At 44.2% G+C, this 24,904-nt stretch overlaps 2 protein-coding genes across 12 annotated transcripts in view; one reads left to right on the top strand and one right to left on the bottom strand.

Annotated features, from left to right (window-relative positions):
- The window catches only part of DENND4A (DENN domain containing 4A), a 131,632-nt gene extending 124,908 nt beyond the window's left edge, over positions 1-6,724 (top strand). For all 7 annotated transcript variants that reach the window (XM_033851842.2, XM_019948500.3, XM_033851840.2 and 4 more), the window contains one exon: positions 4,177-6,724. In XM_033851842.2, the coding sequence (XP_033707733.1) occupies positions 4,177-4,313 (137 nt within the window). In that variant the 3' untranslated portion in view covers positions 4,314-6,724. The remainder of the gene's footprint in view (positions 1-4,176) is intronic.
- Positions 6,725-8,749: 2,025 nt separating this feature from the next.
- The window catches only part of SLC24A1 (solute carrier family 24 member 1), a 42,083-nt gene continuing 25,928 nt past the window's right edge, over positions 8,750-24,904 (bottom strand). For 3 of the 5 annotated variants that reach the window (XM_033849436.2, XM_073798903.1, XM_073798904.1), the window contains 7 exons: positions 22,694-22,802; positions 18,397-18,483; positions 17,223-17,314; positions 14,594-15,253; positions 13,768-13,857; positions 12,506-12,672; positions 8,750-11,564 (listed from right to left, as the gene is read on the bottom strand). In XM_033849436.2, coding sequence (XP_033705327.1) covers positions 11,315-11,564; positions 12,506-12,672; positions 13,768-13,857; positions 14,594-15,253; positions 17,223-17,314; positions 18,397-18,483; positions 22,694-22,802 — 1,455 coding nt within the window. In that variant the 3' untranslated portion in view covers positions 8,750-11,314. 5 annotated transcript variants of the gene reach the window in all.

Here is a 24,904-nt window from a genome sequence, read left to right as displayed (position 1 = left end):
ACTAGAAAAAGAAGAGCGAACTAAACCCAAAGCAAGCAGGAGGAAGGAAATAAATATTAGTGCAGAAATAAATAAAATAGAGAAACAGGGAAAATATTTTTAAAAATTGAGAAACTCATTGAAATCAAAAGTTTGTTTTTGAAAAGATCAACAAAATTGACAGACCTTTAAGCTAGACTAAGAGAAAAAGAGAGAAGACTCAAATTACTGAAATTAGGATAAAAGGGGTGATATTCCAGGACTTCCCTGGTGACGCAGTGGTTCAGAATCCACCTGTCAAGGCAGGGTACACGGGTTCGATGGTCCAGGAAGATCCCACATGCCGCAGAGCAGCTAAGTCCGTGCACCACAACTACTGAGCCTGCGCTCTAGGGCCCACGAACCACAACTACTGAGCCCACATGCCACAACTACTGAAGCCTGTGCACCTAGAGCCCGTGCTCCGCAATGAGAAGCCACCGCGGTGAGAAGCCCGTGCACTGCAACGAAGAGTAGCCCCCGCTCGCCGCAGCTAGAGAAAGCCTGCATGCAGTCATGAAGACCCAACGCAGCCAAAAATTAAATAAGTAGGTGGGATATTCCTACTGACCTTACAGAAATAAAAATAATTATTATAAATAATTATATGCCAACAAATTAGATAACCTAGAAGAGACAGGCAAATTCCTAGAAAGACATAAACTATAAAACTGATTCAAGAATAGAAAATCTTAATAGACCTATAACAAGTAAAGAGATTGAGTTAGTAATCAAAAATCGTCCCACAAAGAAAAGCCCAGGACCAGATGGTGAATTCTACCAGATGTTTAAAGAAGGATAATACCATTTGTTATGAACTGCATGTTTGTGTTCCCTACCCCCAAATTCATATATATTGAAGCCCTAATATGATAGTATTTGGAAGTAGAGCCTTTGGAAAGTAATTACATCATGAGGTTGGAGCCCCTAAGATGGTATTAGTATCCTTATAAGAAAAAGAGGAGGGAATTCCCTGGCGGTCCAGTGGTTAGGACTCAGCACTTTCACTGCTATGGCCCAGGTTCAATTCCTGGTCATGGAACTAAGATCCCGCAAGCTGCATGGTGCAGCCAAAAAAAACAAAAAGAAAAGTAAAAGAAAAAGAAGAGAGCTGTCCCTCTCTTTCTCAGCCACGTGAGGATACAAGGAGATGACAGCTATCTGCAAACCAGGAAGAGTGCTCTTACCAGTCACCACATCTGCTGGCACCTTGATCTTGGACTTCCCAGCCTCCAGACTGTGAGAAATAAATGTTCATCATTTAAGCCACCCAGTCTGTGGTATTCTGTTACAGCAGCCCAAACTAAGACACTAACCCTTCACGAACACTGACAAAAAAAGTAGAAGAAAAAGGAGTGCTACCTAGCTCATTCTATGTGTTAGGCCAATATAATTACGCTTACCAAGCCCAGACAAAGACATCACAAGAAAAGAAAATGAAAGAGCAATATCCCTTATTAATATAGATGCAGAAATCCTCAACAAAATACTAGTAAACCAAATCCAGCAACATAGAGAAAGGATTATTTGCCATGACAAAGTGGGATTTATCCCAGGGATGCAATGTTGGTTCAACATAAAAAACTCCATCAATGTAATACACCATATTAATAGAATGAAAGACAAAACCACATGATGTCTCAATAGACACAGAAAAAGCATTTGATAAAATTCAACAAACTAGGAATAGAAGGGAACATCCTCAACCTGATAAAGGGCATTTGTGAAAAACCCACAGTTAAAACCATACTCAATGGTGCAAAACAGGAAGTCTTCCCTTTAAGATCCAGAACAAGAAGAGGATGCCTTCTTCCACCACTTCTATTCAACATTGTACTGGAAGTTCTAGCTGGAGCTGCTAGGCAAGAAAAAGAAATAAAAGGCATCCAGATTGGAAAGGAAGAAGTTAAACTATATTTATAAACAACATGATCTTATGTATAGAAAACCCTAGAGATTCCACACCAGATCAAAATAGAACAAAACAAAAATCCCAAAATATTAGAGTTAATAAATGAATTCAGCAAGGTTGTAGGATATAAGATCAAGATACAAAAATCAGCTGAATTTCTGTAACTAGCAATGAATAATCCAAAATGAAATTAAGAAAGCAATTCCATTTACAGTAGCATCAAAAAGAATAAAATACTTAGGAGCTTGTTTAACCAAGGAGGTGAAAGACTTGTACAATGAAAATTACAAACATTGCTCAAAGAAATTAAAGATCATGTGAATGAATGGAAACATACCCCACGTTCATAAATTAGAAGACTAATATGCTTAAGATATCAGTACTACTCAATCTACAGATTCAGTGCAATTGCTGTCAAAACCCCAATGATGTTTTTTACAGAAATAGAAAAACCCATCCTAAAATTTATGGAATCTCAAGGGACCCCAAGTAGCCAAAACAATCTCAAAAAGAACAAATCTGGAGGACTCACACTAACTGATTTCAAAACTTACAGCAAAGCTACAGTAATCAAAACAGTGTGGTACTGGCATAAAGACAGACATATAGACCAGTGGAATAGAATAGACAGCCCAGAAATAAACCCTCACATTTATGGTAAAAATGATTTTTGACAAGAATGCCAAGACCATTCTGTGGGGTAAAGACAGTCTTTTCAATAAATTGTTCTGGGAAAATGGGATATCCACTTAACAAAAGAATGAAGTTGGACCCTTATACAAAAATTAACTCAAAATGGGTTGAATACCTAAATGTGAGTCCTAAAACTATAAAACTATTAGAAGAAAACATAAGACAAAAGCTTCATGATATGGATTTGTCAGTGATTTCTTAGATATGACACCCAAGGTACAGGCAACAAAAGAAAAAATAGGCAAATGGGGCATCATGAAAATTAAAGATTTCTGTGCATCAAAGGGTGGTATCAGGGCTTCCCTGGTGGTGCAGTGGTTGAGAGTCTGCCTGCCGATGCAGGGGACACGGGTTCATGCCCCGGTCCTGGAAGATCCCACATGCCGTGGAGCGGCTAGGCCCGTGAGCCATGGCCGCTGAGCCTGCGCGTCCGGAGCCTGTGCTCCGCAACGGGAGAGACCACAGCAGTGAGAGGCCCGCGTACCACAAAAAAAAAAAAAAAACTACAATGGGATACCATCTCATACCATTAGATAGAATGGCTACTATCAAAAACCCAGAAAATTATGTGTTGGTTATTTTCTGGAAAATAAGGATATGAAAAAATTGGAACCCTTGCGCATTGTTAGTAGTAATATAAAATGGTATAGCTGCTGTCGAAAACAATATGGCATTTCCATTAAAAAATTAAATATAGAATTTCCACAGTATCCAACGATTTCACTTCTGGGTATATACCCTGAAGAATTGAAAGCAGGGTCTCAAAGAGATATTAGTATACTCATGTTTATAGCAGTCTTATTCATAATAGCTGAAATGTGGAAGCAACCCAAGTGTCCATTGAAGGATGAGTGTATAAGCAAAATGGGATATATACATACACTGAACTATTATTCAGCCTTAAAAAAGAAAAGAAATTCTGACATATGCTACAACATGAATGAACCTTGAAGACATTATATTAAGTGAAATATGCCAGTCACAAAAAGACAAATACTGTATGATTCCACTTAAGAAGTACTTAAAGAAGCCAAAATCATAGAGACAGAAGTAGAATTAGAGTTGACAGGAGCTGGGGGGAGGGGAGAGGAGTATTATTATGTAATGGGTATAGAGTTTCAGTTTCACAAGGTGAAAAGAGTTATGGAGATGGACGGTGGTGATGATTGCACAACATTATGAATATATGTATACATTCAGAACTGTGAATGTATACCACAGAACTGTATGTATACCACAGAACTGTGCACTTAAAAATGGTTATGATGGTAAATTTTATATGTATTTTACCAAATTTTTTAATTTAGGAAAGAAGAATTTTAAACAGTTGACATCTTAGCACTTCACATTTCAGTGGTCTGTGTAACCTAGCTCTAAATGCTACGGACTATAAGGTCCCCATTCCAGCTCTGAAATTCTGTGTTGGCAGAAATGACCTAGAGATTCCTTCTTGGCTTCTAATTTTGTGGTCCTGTAGTATTACAAGAACTTGATTGCTGATAATATCAAATATAAATTTCTTTATGCCTTTATTTCTTTATGAATTTTTGCAGATGCATTTGATAAAGAATACAAGGTGGCATATGATCGTCTCACACCTAGTCAAGTCAAGAGTACTCACAACTGTGACAGACCACCAAGTACAGGAGTGATGGAATGCCGAAAAACCTTTGGAGAACCTTATCTTTAAGATATGTGTGTGTATTTTTTCAATATGTATTGTGTAGTCAGTGTATAAAATAACACTTTTAGACTCTAACCTTTTTTCTTCAATTTTTGAAAATGCATTTGTAAATGGTTCAGGAAGTTCAGATAGTTTATGTACAGAGTGTCTTAAGAAAATACTAACAAGTGGGAGAGAGCTACTTTGTTTCCCATTTCTTTGTTTTTTCTTCTCCCGTACAAGTAATTAAGTATTTTTGTGATGAAAAAATCCATAAACAAAATTGGTTCCCATAGAATAAGACAACTGTTTTATGGATTCTTTTGGAAGAGACAGATTGAAAAATCATGTATGGAACTTAAACAAATGTAAGAACAAAGTATCTCCTGTTTTCATAGACTACTCAAATGTTTTGACCGTGAAGTTGTATTATACATATTTTAACTTGTTTATAATAAGTTGATATTTTTTTAATTTTTAAACTTAATATAGCAAACAAAATGAACTTAATCTTATGAAGCAAGGTAATTAAGTGCTTATTTTCCTTGTCTGCTGCTATTTGAATTAATTAGTACAGCTGCAGATCTCTATATGTATATCTATACTTTTTTTACTACTTGGAAGAATGATTCAGAAATGTCAGCGCTAGTGTCAGTGTTGTCCTAGGATCGCATATTAGTACTCCTGAGCCTGGCTGCAGTGGGTGAGTCATGGCAAGGGTGTGCATTGCCCAGACTGACTCACTGAGCCTTGTGGAAGGAGAGCCAGAGAGGTTCCAAATCTGCTTCTGTAAAATCAGGTTCAATATACCATGATTCCAAAATTTTCTCTATTGCTAATAGATACATACAATACACAGGGAAAATAGCTTATAGAGCCAAATATCAATTTAAATTCTAATATTCTACATGAACACTTATGTTAGGAAATATGTCAGACAGTTTATCCCAAATTCTACCTTTATTTTAATATCTAAAATATTGGGTATGATGCAAATTGTAGTATGTTTATCTGGAATATGACCTATTGGAGTATTCTGTTAATATTATATATATATATATATTATATATAAATATTCAAAATATTTTTTCAAAAGTAGAAAAATAATAACTATCTAAAAGTACAGCCAGATAGAATTTCCCATATTGAGGAACCTGGCTTTTTCAATAAGCCTTCAGAATCTGGTTTATGGAATCTAAAATCCAGCAATATCCAGAAATAGACAGTAAATTGAATGTTTAAGTACCATGGGTATTAAATAGAATCTTAAAAAATATTTGTAGTCGCATTATTTCTAATATCACTTTCTTTGGGTAATTCTGATAAAAAAGTATCCTTTGGCTGTTAGAATTATTTATAGATTTTCAGTGTGTTCATGTGGTGTGTGTTTGAACACATTGTCATAATGAAGGAATTCTCTAGCCAATTTCAAAGAAGGAAAAAATGAAAGGTCCTAAATTAGATGTGTAGAAGCCGGCAGAGTTCAGGACACTTTGGACTGGAGATACCTTAAAGTCCTGAGACTAAGAACCAGTTCAGCTGTAGAAAAAACACTTTTGAGTTCATCCCACTAGTGAATAGCACCAAGCTAAAACATTTTACAGCTTTCTACTCTGGGAAATAATGGGGAAAGTTTAAAAATGTAAAATTTTAGTTCAGTTAGTTTGGCGCTGAACTTGCTTACTTGAAAAGTCTGGTGCTGTGCACATGTATCTGCCTCTCTTTTGTAAATACCACTCTTGTCTTATCCTTCCTTCCTATTCAGGTCCACGCTTCACATTCTAATTCAGTCTTACGTTCTCTAAGTCACAGTCATTTCAAAGTTGTCAAAGGAGAGAAACATTTGATAGATGAGGCTTTTGGCATTAGTGACAAACATCCCTCCAAACAGAATTCTGGGGTTCTATTCTGGTTTTTTGTTATTGTTTGTATAAGAACAGCTTTCACTATTGATTATCTTTTCTTTAACACAAGCAATATATATGAATAACAGTTTATTGATTTCAAATATCTGACCAAAAAAAGTAAGGTAAAGCCCATTCTTTATGGTTCAGACTCATTTGGAAAAGTGAATGTAATTTTTATCTCCTTCCCCTGACACCAAGTTTTGTTTCTACTTTTGACTGGGTTTTATTTCCCCTATTTTCAATCCCCAGGGAATATTATTTGCACAAATTTACTCTTTAAAAATAAAACCTAAAACATGAATAGAGAGTGGTAAACCTTGATCAAAAGAAAATTAAAATGTAGATCATCCTTTGAAATAACTCCATACAAACTTTTCTTCAATTTTATCTCTGTTGACCATACATTTTAGAGAATCATGGCCAATCATGTTAGAGAGAAATACCCTTTTGCTACATTATCTGTCTTTTATTTTCTTAGTTTTGTTTATCTGTTTACTAGTTGAAAATAAATCATGCCATGTCCTGGTACAACTTGTTTACTACTTCCTCCCATTGTGTTTTGAATGTCATACATTTGTATTTTATATCATATTTCAATATTCAGTTTTTTCCTCCTGTTAGGGAGTTATGCAGTCTGGTCATATTCTGATTTTTGTCTTTTTTTTTTTTTTTTTCTTATTTTGTGGGGAGAATTTTTGCTTTAAAACCCTAAAGCCATTAGCTTATTTTATTTTAACGTTTTCTTAAAATGGCTTTCCATTTTTCTTTGTAGAGAAATAGCCCCTGAAAATGTTGGTTCAACATTTTAGGTGATATGCTTATTTTATTTTATTTCATGCTGGTAATTACTATGATACTTTAGTGCAGCTAGCAAGTGTCAGCCTGCTGCATATAAAAGTTATGTTGTACTTCTACATATTTTGTAAGTATATGGTAAGAAAATAACCATTTGTATGGTAATGTGCGATTGCCCAGCTTTATTTTTGTTTCTCCCACTAGAACTTGAAAGCTGCTATTAGGCACTTTATCTCAGAGCAGGAAGGGAAAGAGTACGCTGCCTCTTTGAGAGGGTCCTTGGTCTGCCTTTGTGCTAGTCTTAGCATGCTCTGCCCTTCCTGTTTGGATACAAGACAAAGTTTTATTTCAGAATTGAATTCTCTGGTAGCTGCATACCAGTTTACCTTAATACTCTCAGTACTTGGTATCTTCTTATTATCCCTTCATACTGCCCTCTTTCTCTGACCCCAAAGTAAGTACATTTGCTGGCTTAATTATTTTTGTTTACAAAATTAGTATTGGACAAATTAATATAGGAATTTCTGTCTCTGATTCAAAAAGTCTGTGTAAGATAACAGACTCTTCTGATAAAGTTACTGCAGCCTTTCCACAGTTGCTGTTCATTTGGATGGCTCCTTCCTTTTGTATTTAAAGATTTTCTTTTCAAACACAGTACTGTGATAAAACCATTGGAGCAACTGATGGAATTTTCTGTAAATGAAATTCTCCAGATTGGCCGGCTCATCACAGTTAAGGGCCTGAGGACCAGAAGTATGCTTTGGTTGTACGGGCAGCCTTAGACCAGGGTGTCCTGCCTGGTTCTAGTGACCCCACAGGGATGGACAACCCTGATCATTGGCCCTCTCTTTGTACCTTTCATAGGAACCAGACCCAAAATACACTGCAAGCTGCACCCGCAGGGGGACCCTCCCACAAAGAAGGGGGCCAGAACCAAGGATATTCTGTGGCCCATTAGGCCAACGAGTTCTTCAAATGTATCTACCAGGCTGTGTCTTAAATATTAAATTCCAATTCTTGCCCCTTTTGGTACTTATCTTTAAATGATTATTAGGATATAGAATTTTTATGATACTTTCAGAGTATCACAAAAGGCCAAGCCTATAATTTGATAGAAGCATTTTCAGATCTGTTGATGAGTACAATATAATGTTCATAATGTACAGCAACCATTTAAACATATACTAATTTTTAAAAATTTGGAATACATCCTTTTTTTTCTGGTACTACACAGAATCTTAACCCATTAAATTAGGAAGAGTTTTACATTTTTATAAATTTGGCCCAAACCTATCACCAGGGCCTTCAAGGAAATGCAGCCTCAAGGGGAATGAAGGAAAAATCATCTGTGCAGCCACTTCCTTCCAATTTAGACACTCACGTAGGACAGTTCTGACTTTCTTGCTGAATGAAAGACCTAGAATTTGTCCCATGTAACTAGCTACACAGAACATCTTGCCCATCAAATGAGAGGACCAGCTAACCATTATCTTGACATTTTAAGATGGTACTTTACCTCTAAAACAGCACAATTTTGGGCTTCCCTGGTGGTGCAGTGGTTGAGAGTCTGCCGATGCAGGGGACATGGGTTCGTACCCCGGTCCGGGAAGATCCCACATGCCGCGGAGCGGCTGGGCCCGTGAGCCATGGCCGCTGAGCCTGCGCGTCCGGAGCCTGTGCTCCGCAACGGGAGAGGCCACAACAGTGAGAGGCCCGCGTACCGCAAAAAAAAAAAAAAGCACAATTTTAATAAATTGTAGATTTATAATGGATTGCAAAATTTTTTATTTCAAGCATAACAAATTGATCTTTTAGAAGTTATGTAAGTTTTCCATCTCCCTGAAATCTCCTTTCTCCCCACCAGCTGCTCATCCATCAAGACCCAGCCTTCATTTTTGTTTTTGACTCTTTTCTACATAGTGTGAAGTCAGAACTTCCTTTCTAGGCAAAGAGGAATGCCAGAAATTTAGCAAACGGATCAGAAAAATGATATTCAACCGTTAGAGTCGATTTTAATCATCAAATGGCAGCCTAGCACTTTACCTTTACAGGATGTTTCACCGTCCATCACTCCTCATAAGTCGTTCTGGGGAAGAGCACCAGCTCCCAGGCTGTCAGTGAGGAGGTGACATCCTCGAGACCAGCTGAGGTTGGTGGCAGATACCAGATTGGTGCCCAGAGTGTTGGTATTGGGATCTCCCTTCCATAGGCACTGCTCTCTCCTCCTGTTCTTAGGCCATGGCATATGGAGACCAGGCAGTACGGCAGCATCAGGAATGAGGATAACTAATTTAAGAATATGGAATGTGAACATGATCCCATATTCTTCATCAGTCTTCTCTCGAGCATTCTGACTAAATAACCTAAAGATATGGATGAACACGTCCATTTTTGTAAAATATCATTGGGACTCACAATTTATTGAAATTTAGTGAAAGTCATTTCCAAAGAATGTGAGTCCTGGAGTGAGGCCATGAATTAAATTAACCAGCCCGTCTTAAAAGATGGATTATGGACTGAAGTACTTTGAACACAGCCTTTCAACACCAAAATGTTTGGTTTTTTTCCCACATCACACTTGTCCTGCTATCTTCCAGTCTTCAGTGAATCCTCTCTCATGTTTCTAATTAAAGCGATATTTACCATCCTAAACTACATTCACCTCAGCTCCTTTTGCTTTGTAACCACCACACTGTTTCATTTTTAATGTGCCCCTTAACCTGATGCCAGTAAAAGCAGCAAGCAGTGGCATTTAATATACAAGCACTTCAACTTCCACCTGAAATGTTTAACCACACAATTTTTAAAAACACAGGTGTCAGGTTTCCCTAGTGGCGCAGTGGTTAAGAATCCACCTGCCAATACAGGGCACATGGGTTCGAGCCCTGGTCTGGGAAGATCCAACATGCTGCGGAGCAACTAAGCCTGTGGGCCACAACTACTGAGCCTGCACTCTAGAGCCCACATTCCACAACTACTGAAGCCCACGCACCTAGAGCCCGTGCTCCTCAACAAGAGAAGCCACCGCAATGAGACGCCCGCACACCGCAACAAAGAGTAGCTCCCACTCACCACAACTAGAGCAAGCCCGCATGCAGCAACGAAGACCTAACGCAGCCAAAATTAAATTAATTAAATAATTTTTTTAAAAACACACAGGTGTCCTTTACATCAGCTACCGTGGAAGTAGTAATACTCTTTTCCTTACCATCTTGTCATTGTTTAAGCATTTTTGGAATTTCTCCTTTGTAATCACCTTAATATCCACTTGTAAGCCACACAAGAAATCAATCTTCTTGTTTTATAATCCTATCGAGGATGACATACAAAAATAGCATTGCCCCACTGGATCTCTTACTTTGTAAACCAGATTTGGCTCTACTGACTTTAGACTCTTTTTAAAAATTACTTTGTTTCTCACTCACTAGTGCAGCTGTCACTGTTGGGTGAGAATATGAGAGGGGAGGGGCACAGAGCCAGGACAGCTTTGTCAGAATGTCTAATCCCTCAAGGTGACCCACCTGATGGAGACAACACTAACTTGGATTTCCTAATAAATACATGTTTTTAAATAGCCCTCAGAGTAGTTCTCCTTCCCTAATACCCACATCTTCCAATTGAAGGGCAAATTATGAATTTTAATTTCTTGAGCTGCTTATTTTAATTTGACTTTTCAGAAATACGAGAGCATATGTAGTCCTCCTTTTTAAGCTATAAAATATTGGTACACATTTTACTGGACTACAGTGTGTAATGATAATTGATTCTTGTTATACTTTTTTTCCTATAGACTTTGCTCCTTTAAACTCACCAGTAACTGAACCTGTAATGAATACAAATCTGATAGAACCACATGTTTTGAACAGAAAAAGAGGAGACAGTAAACTGCAGCATGTGCTGGGGGCAGGGGCCAGGAGGGTGAGATGGAGACCACACCTGCATCTTTTGCATCAGCAGCCCTTCAGGAATAATCAGGGAACTGTGAACATGGGAGCTTATCTGATTGCTAAGGTACCTGTCCCAACCCTCACTCCCAAATATCTCATTTTAGAAAACCCTCTGACTTGGGTCCTTCTGCTGGCCTCCATGTGTTAGCTGTCTGCATCAGGGGTGGTAGGAGCTCCACCCCTCCAAAGAGTCCTAATCCACAATGAGCTGCAGGTGTTTTCCAAGGATAAACTTCAGTCCCGATCACATCCACATCAGAGGCTCCTGCCCACTCAGTTCACTCTCCTGGATCATGTTCATTCTTTAATGTAACAAGTGGTACAGTAACTTCTGGCATGGTTTTCTGATCCGTGTCCATTTTGAGCAACAGTGACTGACTTAGACAGACACAGGACAGGATATGATTCGATCTTCTAACATCACACTGATTATCAGGAATACAAAGTACAGGAGGAACATGGTAAAGCCCAGGATCTTGTTCATTCTCCATTTGCATAATGCAATTGAAGAGATCACAAACAGGAGCATGAGAAAAAGCAAAACAATGGCACAAAACAAGCCATTGCTACTGACAGGAACAGGCTGTAATCCATTGATAAAAGAGAAAAGCATCCAAGGAAGGGGCAGGCTGCAAGATGGAAGAAACAGTGTGAATATTCTTAATGTTTATAATCATGCCATATACTTAACAGTATTTTACAATTTACAAAGCACTCATTTTTACACAAACCTGTGAAACAGCAGAAAACATTCATTTCACAGGTGAGAAAACTAAGGTTCAGGGAATTATGTGCCAAAGTGCTCACAGCTGATAACTGGGAGAGGCTAAGATTAAAACAGGCTTTCTGGTTCTGAGTTTGTTTTCGTCATACTTCATGACTTCTGTATGACTAACCTAAATTGGTAGATGTGTGACTCTCTAAATCAGAATAAGGCCTAGCTCAGGATAACATTTCCTTACATTCGTTAGTGATCAGGGCTCTCCTATGCCTTCTTACCTGCCCCACCCTGCAAGCACACACATATACAAATTAAGGAAACCAAAGCCACCACCCACATCCAGAACATGATTGGGGAAATGAAAATAGCGCGGACACTCGGCTCTGACAAGGTTGGGAGGAGCGGGGTAAGCAAACCCATACAGGAGTAAGCAGCATTTGTTTGTTTATACAAAATGCTTTTAGAACCTCTGAGCCAGCAGGAGTCCAAATGCAAAGAAGCAAGAATGTCAGGAAGTAAGACTGAGTCACTGCTTCTTCCAACCCCACCTCCTCCACCTTGGGGGTCAGTGAGCAGAGTGTTTGTATTTGGTAATGGAATTTAATGGACTTCATTTTTCAATTCATCTATAAATTCTAGTCAGTTACATTTCAGGCAGCATTTTAGTTCTGTTATCCTATCTGGCTGTGATGAATGAAGGGAGGATACTTTGTTGCCTGGCAGAAGCTAATAACATAAATGCCCTTTTATTCCATGTATAATGAATGGAGCAAAAAACCAGCAGACAGAGCCAACACAGTGTTTGCCAGTCATACATATCATGCCCTAGAAAGCAACTTTGCCACTCACCCCACGGTGATATCAAATATGTTACTGCCCACAGAGCTTGACACGGCCATGTCTCCCAGGCCTTTCCGAGCGACAATCACACTGGTGATGAGGTCAGGAATTGATGTGCCTGCTGCTAGGATTGTCAAGCCCATAATCTCTTCAGAAATCCCTATTGTTTCACCAACCTGGTAAATAGTAACAGTAATGAGAAACCAAGTGAAAAATCTGAGGCTCTTCAAAGCACCAACCACATACTACTTTGTGCAAAACCAACACCTTCCACAGAGTTCACGTTCCCTTGGCCTGAGTGAGGTAGGGTCACAGCAGAACTAACAGCTGGGGAGATGGGCCATGGAGAGAAAGAACAGGACCCCTGCTCAAGGCTTCAGGGAATGATGCTGCTCTTTTCTAAACTGGAGTAAAAGTCCACCTATGATACCACTTACTGTCATTCCAACTACAACACCTCTACCTTCCCAAAAGAACTGCTCCTCCAAAGGCCTCTTGGTGTCAAGTTTCCATTTCCAGAACCACGGACACCTGCTATGTGCCAGGAACTTTTTAGAGGCTGGAGGTAGAAGTATGAGCAGTACAACACTGACCCTACTCTCAGCTTGAAAGAGAAAAGCATGTAAATAATAATACAGGGACTTCCCTGCTGGTCCAGTGGTTAAGGATCCGCCTTCCAATGCAGGGGATGTGGGTTCAATCCCTGGTCGGGGACCTAAGATCCCACTTGCCACGGGGCAACTAAGCCCCTGCGCCACAACTAGAGAGCCTGCGTGCCTCAACGAAAGATCCCGTGTGCTGCAACTAAGACCCATGCAGCCAAATAAATAAATATTTAAAATAATAATAATAATACAGCTCTGTGCTTAAGTGCAATATTCTAGGTAGAACAGCAAAGCCATTAGGCACTCAAAAGACTGATTAAACGCCAGAAAGGAGGCAACACTGAGCTTGCTCTCACGAGTGTGTATGATGTCACCAGGTGGAGAGAAGTGTGGGATACAGAACAGAGGAAGCAGGGGATAATGCTAAGAAGGAATGGTCAACTAGATCAGGTTGTGAAGGGCCTTCTGTCACACCACAAGACAGAAGAGCCACACCTGAAAAGCACTACATTCCCTGGAATATAAAGTCTACTTTTTAGCCTTTACAATGTATAAACTACAAATTCACTTGGTCCTCGCTATTCCCTGGGTACCAGAAATTCACCCTGAAGGGAAAAAGCCCTTTTGACCTGCTAATGCGGGATTTAGTTCCTGCCGCACACTCACCTGGTGAGCCCACCACACCATGAGGTATGAGAACATGGCTATCCACATGATGGATCCCAGGAAGGTGATAACAAAAAATTTCCTAGCCTCCTGTTTGAAAAGGAAGAGAAATAAGTTGCAGAGGCTAAAGGTCTCTGGCCCTTCTGAGGGAGCCCCAGTATCAGTGAAGAGATCTGCTGGAGGAGTCATGGAGAGGATGTGGAGAAGTTTGAGCTTCCATCTCTGTCTCCAGTGAGGACCTTGAGAAGGATGGGGTTGGTGGCCCATAGGGGAGTCCACACAGGAGGGGGTTCAGCAGTTGCCAAACTGAAGAGAGCTACCTGCTTGCCCTGGAACCAGATCAATCTAGGTACCTGGTTTGGCTTCAGCAACCTCTCCCCACCCCACCCCTCTCTGGACCCAGAGACAGAATATGGTTCCCCTTTGGGTGGAGTATGTTAGTCAGACCTTTCCTTATAAACAGGAATACTGGGTAGAAACAGCACTTATCACCCTGGGGTTTCACAATATCCCTGTGCAATGTGGAGGGTGTGCAGTGGCATCATTCCCATATTAAAATCAAGAAACTGAGAATTCGAGGAGGGGTTAGTTCACGTTGCTTATAGCGATGGAAACAAGCACATTCTGAGGCCTCCCAAGCCCATCAGTGTGTCCCCTTAGGTGCATGGTCCCCACTAGAGCTGCAGATTCCATCCCAGATCCTCTCTGTAGTTGAGCCCTGTCAAGCTGGTTTGTCCTGTCCCTTCCGTCCTCTTGAGGGGGAGTGCCGAGAGACCCCACAGCCTCCCTGGGGACAGATAGCTTGGGGACAGCTGGGCAAACTCACCAGCCTCCGGACGTCGGGCACCGTCAGCCACAGTGGGAACACAATGGGCAGAAGAAAGAGGTAAATGGCTTGCTTCTGCCTGGTCTCAGGCCATTCCAGGGACAAAGGCTCCTCCTCCTCCTCCTCCTCCTGCTCCTCCTCCTCCTCCTCCTGCTCCTCCTCCTCCTCTCCCTCCTCCTCCTCCTCCTCTTCGTCTTCACTCTCACCTCCATCACCTTCCTCTTCACCATCTATACCTTTCTCATCTTCTTTGGCTTCATCTTGATTTTCAGCGTTCAATTCCTGCTCTCCAGTTTCACCTTCATCACCTTTCATTTCACCATCTTCTCCTGCTTGGATTTCACCTTCACCTTCATCATCTCCTTTCCTTTCTGCCTGGAGGTCACCTTCATCACCTTTCATTTCACCATCTTCTCCTGCTTGGATTTCACCTTCACCTTCATCATCTCCTTTCCTTTCTGCCTGGATGTCACCTTCACTTTCATTCTCTCCTTTCCTTTCTGCCTGGATGTCACCTTCACTTTCATTCTCTCCTTTTTCTTCACCTTCACCTTCTGGTTGAGCTTCACCTCCACTTTGCTCTCCATTTTCACCTTCACCAGGAGTTTTAACCTCATTATCTGTCCTTTCACCTGTGCTCTCAGCTTCAGCCACATCTCCCTGCAATCCAAAGCCAACAGATTAATGGGAAATAACTGCCCTGCTTGTTTCTCCCCACAGTTTTTCCCCACATTTTTTGTTGTTCTCAGAATGTATCTAAAAGCTTGAGTATGAGGAAGAAACTAGTGCAATCATTCAGCGAAATTCCCTTCACAACACTCCTACCCAGTGGTGGTCTGGTCTTTATTTGATCATTTCTAGGGATGGAGAACTCACCACCTAAAGCAGCTTCTGTCATCTTGACAACTCTGATTGGTTTGAAGTCATATTTATACCAAGGTTCTACCTCCTGTGTATAGGTTTACTCTTGGGAGCCATACATAACACTCTTCCATGAGACAGCTCTCTTCCCTGGGTTAAAGATTCCCAGATCCTTCTATGGTTCCCCCATACTATGGCCTAAAGCCTCCTCTCCTTCTTGGTGAACTCATTCTAGTTAGCTTATATCCCATGAGGAGGCTTCTAAAACAACACAGAACACTTCACAGAGTCAAACAGGGTTATCACCCCCCTTATTTTAGATACTGTGCTTCCATTAATGTTGCCTAAAATGACATGGTATCTTTTGGTGGTTACATCACATTGCTGAGTCCATTAAAACTCCTCAACTGCTCTATTACCTTATACGTGTAAAATGATGATGACGAGGAGGATACCTATTTTCTGAGGGTATTTATGTGCCAGGCATCATGCTAAGTGGTATAATAATAATCATAACAACTAGCACTTAGTATGTTTCATGAATCAATTAATTTATGATACAGGCAGAACTAAATCCATCTGATAGATGAAGAAACTAGGGTACAGAGTAGTTAAATAACTTGCTTATGGTCCACACAGTTTGTAAGTGATGAAGCTGGGACTGGAATATGGACAGTCCAACTCTTGGCCTCTTAACCACCAAGCTACCCTGCTCTGCAAATGCCAGGGCCGAATGAGATCTTTGGTTCCCAAACCTGGTAGCCTGAGAGCTTATTAGAAATACAGATTTCCTTGCCCCCCCGAACCAACTGAAGTATAATCTCTAGGACTGGAAGCCAGGAATCTCTTTTAATATGCTCACAAGTGCTTCTAATAAATGCATCTATAGACTGGTGTGTGGGAACCATGGACTGACTCCACTCACTCTGAAAGCCATTGATTCTGAGGGTCCTCAGATTAGGCTCCTAAATGACCTATAACAATGTGCTGGTCCAATCCCTTGAGCAAATGACCTGGGCTGTGTGCTCATAGAGTACGTCATCCATAACAAATTTCATGACACTGCCAACCCCCAACACTGCCCAATGATTCTCAACTCTGCTGCACATTAAAATCACCTAGAGGATTTTAAAACATTCATGCCCAACGACCCAACCCAGATATCCTGACTTAATTGGTTGAAAGTGGGCCCTGGGCAGTTTTTAAAGCTTCCCCAAATTATTCTAATATGCAACCAGGGTTCAGAGCACCCAATGAAGAAGTCAAATATTAATATCCATGAGGCCTGTGCTTTCAGTTGGAAATGAAGAGTGAGAAGACTTGAGTCTGAAATAATTTCTGCCCTCCCTTCCCCACCCTCATCAGGAGAGAAGGCTTCTTGGAGGAAACGACAAGTCATTTAAATTGATAGGTACAGGAGTGTCTGCCCAGCCTGCACCCTCTTCTCTGAAAACTGTCACTGCTAATAGCCCCTGATGGGTAGCTCCCTTCTCCCACACTGGAGTCAAAGCACGCCACCTCTCCCTGCCACAGCTGATTGGACATAGGTTGGCAACACATTCTCATACATATTATCTTACTCATACTAAGGTATTAGTGAATTAACTGGCCCCATGAGGTATTTGATCTTCAAAGAAGGGGCAATGCTTACACCAGAGGAATGAACCTCAAATAGCATTTCCAATCTCCAGGAAGGACTGATTTTTGATTGGCAAATCCTTCCCTGGGCCTCTCAAATTCCACCACCTGGGAAGAGGCTTGTGCCTACCTGACTGCCAGGATCTTCCTCCTGATCTCCCTTGACGTCTGGAGCAGGGGCTGGTGTGACCGTGACCTCAGGGAGCTTGGCTGGCTCCTCCTCTTTAAAGGATAAACATGGGATAGGTCAGAAGAGTGTGCCAGGTTCTGAGGGCAGCTGGCAGAGACTGGTGTGAGTGGTTACAGGGCTACTGGACTTGTCCACTTCAGGGTCACAGAAGGTTTGGGGAATTTCTTGTTAACAGGAAAAGGAAAATGATGTGATGTGAATTGTTACTGTCCTGTCCACAGAGACGTCTGCAGATGACAGGAAAGCTCGGAAGTGGCTCTCCTTGCTCTCCCTGTATTCAGACATTTCCATCCTGGCAATGTAGCCAAGGATACTGTGAACAGCTTAAAAGAGAGGGCAAAGCCCCAGCTCTCAGCACCTGACCCTTCCCCCTACCAACTGCATGAGAGGAGCCTGATGATTTCAAAGGCAGCAGCTAGGGAGTCTTGGAGTAGGACTGCAGGAGAGGGAGAACTGGAAAGTCTGGAGGTCTAGGTTTAGGTACAGGCTTTCTCACTTCTTGGCTATATATCTTTGGGCAAGTCACTTCACCTCTCTGAGCCTCAGTTTCCTTGTCTATAGAATGGGAACAATGACTGCTGCTCTACCTCCCTCCCTCCGAAGCTGCTGGGTGGATCAGGCAGGCCTGGTGTGCTGTGCAGAGCCCACTGGGCAGTAGCTGTCTCACTACCGTGTCCCAGCTGCCACACGGATGCTGGATGTTTTCATCACCAGACCCCCGATGGCCCTCCCTCACTGGGGTTACTGGTCTCAGACCAATTCCCTAGCAGCACTGTGTAGAAGTGACAGGAAGAAGAAATAGAGTCCAATAGAATCTCATTTGGGACAAGATTTAGCAAAAAATAAATAGAAGTTCAATAACCCCTGCCAGGCCTTGCCTACCCCATGTGAGGAGAGTGTGGAGGGAGCTGTACAGGGCCACCCCCGGGCCTGCAGCCACGCCAGAAGGGGAGCACCCTGGAAGGAGGAGGCCGGAGTGCAGCAGGGAGGAGGGGAGCACCAGCTCATCACTCCAGCTGACTGGCTCAGAGAGACCAGGAGGCCGCCCAGTCCCTGGCTGACAGGAGGGAGGAAGGTGGCAGGAGAAAACCCACTGGTCTCACCATCCTCTCACCTTCTGGTTTGCTCTCTGCTTTGGCCTGAGGCTTGGCTTTGGCCTCCTGATTCAAGCTCTCCTCCTCCTTGTCCTTGGAGGGCCGGGCTGTGAATGAGAAAGGAAACACATCTTATCCAAGACCACAGTATCCCTGCTACACCATTCAGTTAGGTTGGTCAGCTGACAGAGCAGCTGAAGTAGGTGGAAAGAGGCTGGCCTGGAAGTTGCAACATCTGGACTCTGGTCCTCCTAGGCTTGTTCATGGTGCCCAATTCCCAAACTTCTGCCTTAAATTCCCTACATTGTCACTAACTGGCTATGACCTTAGGTTGGCCACTTAGGCTAGTCACTTCCCCTCTCTAGGCCTACTTCCGATAAAATGACATGGTTTACTTTATTTGGGGGCAACAAATAGGATTCATTTCCTTTATGAACTCAAGTGACGGCTGCTTGAGTGCTGAATTGAGAATTCTGGTCCAAGCTTGGTAGGAGAGTACCATGATTCATTGGTGATATCTGCAATGGGCAGGGAATGAAGAAATAATGGCAGGGAGATATTTTTGCCATCTTTGGACTAGATTGTCTGTAAGGTCCTTTGCAGCTTAATTTCTATGAATTTACTAGAAGCTTTGCTATGGCTCCAGGGGAACTACTGGTGGCCATGTTCATGAGCCTCCCCTCTCCAGTGGGAAAGGGGAAATAGCTGCTCACCAAGTTCCCTGCCACTCTCCTTTGGACTCCAGACACCTGCAGCCCAAGCAGAGTCTCCTTCCAGATCCCTGTATACACTCTGTGCCTTGCTGGCAGTCCACAGAGCATCGTGCACAGAATAGTGCTGCCCTGATTTCCAGAAAAGAGAAATGGGGAAGTCAACTCTCTTTCAATATGACTATGTTCCAGGCAACAAGCAAAGTGCTGTACATGTGTAATTTCAAGCTGAGAGGCACAGAGATTGAAGTGCAGGAGCTCACGAGCGTCCTCCTCACAGCTGTGCAGTCCGTAAGGGTAAGAGCAAAGTGGAGCCATGGGGTCTATTCTGGGTTCCAGGCTGGCTCTGCCCTGTGAGTGCTGGGTGACCTTGGGAAGCCTGTGTACCCTCTCTACGCCTCAGTGTCCCCTCTCTAAAAAGGCAGTAATATGATAGAGCACTGATGTGGGAGTCCATGAGACAAAATAAATAAATACTTTAACTGCTGCAATTAAATATTGCTAAGTTAGCATGGATTCTGGAGCTAGATGCCTCGGTTTGAATCCTAGTTCTGCCACTTGCTAGCTTTGGATCCAGCTGGGTGACCCTCTGTACCTCAGATTCTTCACCTACAAAATCTTACGGAGTGACTTCCCTGGTGGCACAGTGGTTAAGAATCTGCCTGCCAATGCAGGGGACACGGGTTCGAGCCCTGGTCCGGGAAGATCCCACGTGCCGCGGAGCAACTAAGCCCATGTGCCACAACTACTGAGGCTGCGCTCTAGAACCCGTGAGCCACAACTACCGAGCCCGTGTGCTGCAACTACTGAAGCCCACATGCCTAGAGCCCGTGCTCCGCAACAAGAGAAGCCACCGCAATGAGAAGCCCGCGCACCACAATGAAGAGTAGCCCCCGCTCACCGCAACTAGAGAAAGCCCACGCGTAGCAAGGAAGACCCAATGCAGCCCAAAAAAAAAAAAAAAAAAAATCTTACAGAGTTGTTGAAGGAATAAATGAATTTATATATGAATGTGCTTAAGCCAGTGCCTGGCACCTAGAAAATACTACATAAGTTTTAGCTATGACGACAATGATGAGTTGACGATAGTAGTTGAGAGCAGCTGTTCTACCCAGGAAGCAACTCTGCACTGCTGAGGCCCAGCATTCCAGAGGGTTTGAGTTAGAAGGGACCCTGAAGATCCCCTAGTCCATAATACAGACAAACTGTGAAGGTTTGGGAATCAAACTCTGCCTGGGTCCAGGATGGGCAGGACACAAAAGCAGGTCTGGAGTTTCCTTCTCTCAACCTGTCTCCTAAACAATCAGGCTGGTTGAGCTGCAGCTGCCTCTGGCAACAGGCTCCATCCTGCAGAGCCATCACTCTGGCAAGTGTGGTCCCTCGAAGTGTCCTGGTGGGCCTGCTCAGCGGGTCCCGTCAGAACTGAGATGTCAGGTGGTGGGCACTCCACTGCCTACCTCATGCAGACTGCTCCAGTGCCCCCTTGGCACTGATCAAGCACTGCAGTCTTCTGTTGAACAACGCATAGCTTTTTGAAGGGCTCCCCTGGTTCCAGTCCTGGTGCTGAGAATACCTGCTGACTGTTGGCTGGAGGAGCTGGCAAGAAAACCAAGTTCCCCTCTTTCCTTCTCCTTCCTCATCACACGCCCTAACCTCTCATTTCCCATGCCACCGAGGAAAGCAGGTCCGCTGAAGGGCCTCTCTCTGTTTGTTTCTATCTCTGTCTCTTTCTTTGTCTCTCTCATATACACACACACATGTGTGAGTGAAATCACCAGAAGAAGCATGGGATTCTGGAGAGGTAAAGCCCCTACCCAGGGTAAGAGTTCAGACCATGGATCAGCTCTGTGGAGAGAGTTCATTGCTTGGAAAGGGTGGAAACATCTGGATAGCCATCTGGAAAGAGCATACGGAAACACAAACATGTATCTGCAAAGTGTTGGGAACAAAGGCCTTCATCCCAGCCCTGCCTGATCCAGCCCTTCCTGGATGGAATCTCAGGGTGCAGGATCAGGGCCAGCTTCTCTGAGCGGGACTGCATCCCAGGCACATAAGCAATCATTCCCTGGGAGGGCCATTCCATACCCATCGCACACCCACACAGGGTACCAAGCATGCTTGTCTTCCTGGGGATAATTGCCACTGGCTCCCCCAGCACTTGTTTCCTCACATGGCCTCTCAACTCTCAGTGCGGCCGGATCATCTCCTTAGTATCAATCTCCTCTGACCTCAGCCTGGCCTGGACATGGCCTGGACATCACATAATCCTGTTAGGACAAGCCAGCAGATGGCTGCTGCTCATGGAAGTGGCCCAGGCAGGGGGCCCTGCAGTCCCATCCAGGAGAAGGTCTTTATCTTTAAGACTTTGCTGAGTCAGTGATTCCACGAGGAGGGCCAGGCCTAACCCAGGGATACAGCTTCCTTCACTGTGCCCAGGCCAGATACGCCCCCAGCACTGATCACCCACAGGCTGTCCAGTGCTGCAGACTCCACTCTTGAAACCCCAGGGGTACTGTTTTTCTGGAGCTGACAGGGGGGTGGCCTCTCCCAATGTCTGCGGAAGCTCCTCGTGAGGATTTTCTAGGGAAGGTTTGATCACCTCGTCTTTGACCATATGCTTGTTTTAAACAACCAACAACCCAGTATCATATGTGAAGAAGATGCTTCAGGGCCTGAGAAATTCTGAGGTCCCTAAAATTTGTCCCTGGGGCTCATGGATCAGTCTCTGGTGTCATATTCGGCTCAGTCCTCAGCCTCCTGCCCAGCTGCACTCCAACTCCCTGGCTTCCGCCCAAAGGCCAACCTTTCCTTGATGGGCCTCATGCTGGCGCTCCAGTTCTACAGCAGTGTCCCAGAGACAGAGGTGCCCAAGGAGAAGAGAAGCGTACCTGAGGATGCCCTTTAGGGGCCTGCGAAGCCTGTTGGAGGTAGCTCTCTGGGGAAGCGGGGCAGAAGGCAGGTCTCCGTAAAGTGGGTGGTGAGGATCTCAGCTGCCTCCATCATTTGTCAACTTGGGCATCAGCTCCCACTACACTTTGGACCCTCACCTGGTGGCCCCCAGGGTGTCCTTTGGGATACCTGGCTTGGGGAGGGGTCAGCAGGCTTCCTAGGACTCTGGAGCTGAATACAGAGCAAAGGGAGGCACCATCCAGAGCTTCCAGCTGTGGGGCCCCGCAGGTGATGCCCCCAGAAGCAGCCCTGGCCACACTATCTTGCTGGAGACTCTGTGGGACACTGGGGCTGACGCATGGGGGTGGGCTCTGCAGGAAAGTCACGGAGGGCAGCCCCAACATAGACCAGTGCATGGCACATGACACTCATGGCCTCACTCACGGCAGATGAACCCTTTCATTTTACAGGAGGGACACGGAGACAGGGAGGTAGTGGGATGTGGATACCTAAGGACCTTAGCTCCTCCGGGCCCTCTCCTGGTAGGTCTTCCCAGACTGCCTGCCTCTACCACCCTCTCTCTTCTGCTAACTCTCTTCCCACTCCCACCCTCACTCCACCTGCTGCCTCTCAGTTTTGCAAGTCCCAGTTCTTGTTCAGCTGCAGGAGGGAAGGAGTGGACAGGGAGACCACGCAGGTCTGGGCAGACCTTGCTTACCTTCCCCCAGAGTGTCCAGGCTGCGGAAAATGAGCTGGTAGATGGTGCTGCGGATAGTGCTGTTGTGCAGAGAGGCCAAGCTGCTCCCTTGGGTCAGCATGGACGCGAGCTAAGCAGGAGAGAGCGGCACGGGCCTCAGTGGGCCTCTGCCCGAGCCGGGGGAGGAGCCGCACGGGGGCCTCACTAACCCTCCTCCCTCCTATAAAGATCAGGCCAGAAGCACAGGAGCCTTATCCTGGCACCCCGTCTTCCTTCACCTCAACAGGACAGTTACAGTGCTTTCTTTCTCAGCCTCCCCTCAACTCTTCCATGACTGGCTAATTCTACATACCAAGTCATTCCCCAAGCTCTTTGACAGGGAGCAGACAACGTGTATTAAAGACACCACATTACCGAGGGTTTGTCCATCCCTGCGAGTACATCCTCAAAGAAACACTCTCACCCATACACCTCACAGACAGCCCCACGGTGCATGGGCACAGCCCCTTACAGTCCACAAAGAGCATCATGGTGCTTTATCTCTGCCCCACCCCCAGACATAAGCAAGGCTTTGATCCCCACCTACAGAAAAAGAAATGAAAACTCAACAAGGCTGGGTGGCTTATCCAAGGTCGTAAATGAAGGAGTCAAGACTAGCACCCAGGTCTTCTGATTCCAGCCCTTTCTTTTCTACCCACATGCTCAAGAGACCTTCACGGGCACACACATACACACATCTGTATGTGCAGACACACGGATGTGACACACATTCATTCACAGTGCTAAAAAAGAGACAACAGGTCCAAAATGGAGTCACTTGTACTCTGCCCACATCACCAAACCGAAACATAAAATACCTAACTGCAGTTTCAGCCCCTCCCGGGAACAGACTCTTAACCAGTCAGTTTGGAATTAACTGGTTAGCACACTAGTGAGGTAATCTACCCGACAGACCCCTGCTGTCCCCCAAAGGAAGGTGACCTTGCCTGAAACAACCTGGAACTCCTTTCTATTTGCTAGATGGGATGCTGGCCAATTCATGAATTGTTGAATAAAGCTGATTTGATTTTTAAACTTAGCTGAATTTTTTTTTTTTTTTTAATTACGATAGCGACACACATAGAAACATCATCTGACTTAACAAGGGAACATCCAAAGTCAGACAAACTGCTTGCTTGGTCCCTCCCTCCCTACCAACCAACCCTCTGGATCTGAACTCTTCTGCCATCTAGTGGCTATGGTAACACAATACTTCACAACAGGCCTACAGATTTTCATAGGATGCGGGAGGTTTCATGCAGACCCTGGCATCTTCTCTCTAAGGTCCCCACTTCTTCCCAAATGCCCACAGGGCAAAGACAGCTAAGACACAGTTTTTCAGAAATCTCAGATCCCCCCGCCCCACCCCTCGTATGTTTCTCTTAGTTCTGGGGCATTCCAAAGCCGCAGGTAATTAGGCTTTTAGATCAATCATAGAGTGTTGGGTCTACAAAATGGGACTTGAGTTCATCTAGCCCAGTCATTCTACTGATGCAGAATCTGAGGACCAAGCTCACACAGGCAGTGAGCAGTGACATTCTGGACTTAGCTCCCAAGCTAGCACCTCCTCCAAGGCCACCTGGAGGTGACAGTCCCTCTGGCTCCTTCCCTGGCTCACCCTGGCAGCGTTCCCAGGAGCTTCCCAGGTCTGAGCCCAGCCCAGTATCCCCAGAATCAGGGCCACAGCGCCCTGGGTCTGTGGTTGTCCTCTGAAACCCTGCAGTATCCCCACTGGGCAGACTCCACACAGCACCCACCTTCAGCTTCTTGTTATCCTGCTGCTCATCCACCACAACTGTCCCACCGCCCAGCTGCAAATAGGGACAGGAATCACAAGATGTTCAGAGAGACCCTCACCCTTCCTCCCTACTTCCCTCTCTATCCAGGCAGCCCTCATGTGGGAACACAGAAACACACCCAGAGATAATCTGGCCTCAGAAAATGTTTTAACATGTCCACCACCCCCAGCCTGGCCTTCCACAATCTGGCTTCAGCCTGCATGCAGTATTCCCAGTCAAATGTGTCCACTCACTGAGGTCCAGTAACACCAGCTACAGCTGTCTTTCAGTCTCTCAAATGCACCATCCTCTTTACCCACCTCGAAACCCTCAGCACACGGTCCCTCCTCCTCTGTTTGGAACCCTCTTTCCTCCACTCCCCACGTTTCAGGTCTCCACTTACATGTCACCTTCC

Source organism: Tursiops truncatus, chromosome 2 (assembly GCF_011762595.2).
Source record: "Tursiops truncatus isolate mTurTru1 chromosome 2, mTurTru1.mat.Y, whole genome shotgun sequence".
NCBI classification, from domain to species: Eukaryota; Metazoa; Chordata; class Mammalia; order Artiodactyla; family Delphinidae; genus Tursiops; species Tursiops truncatus.
This window is presented reverse-complemented; position numbering and strand designations above follow the sequence as displayed.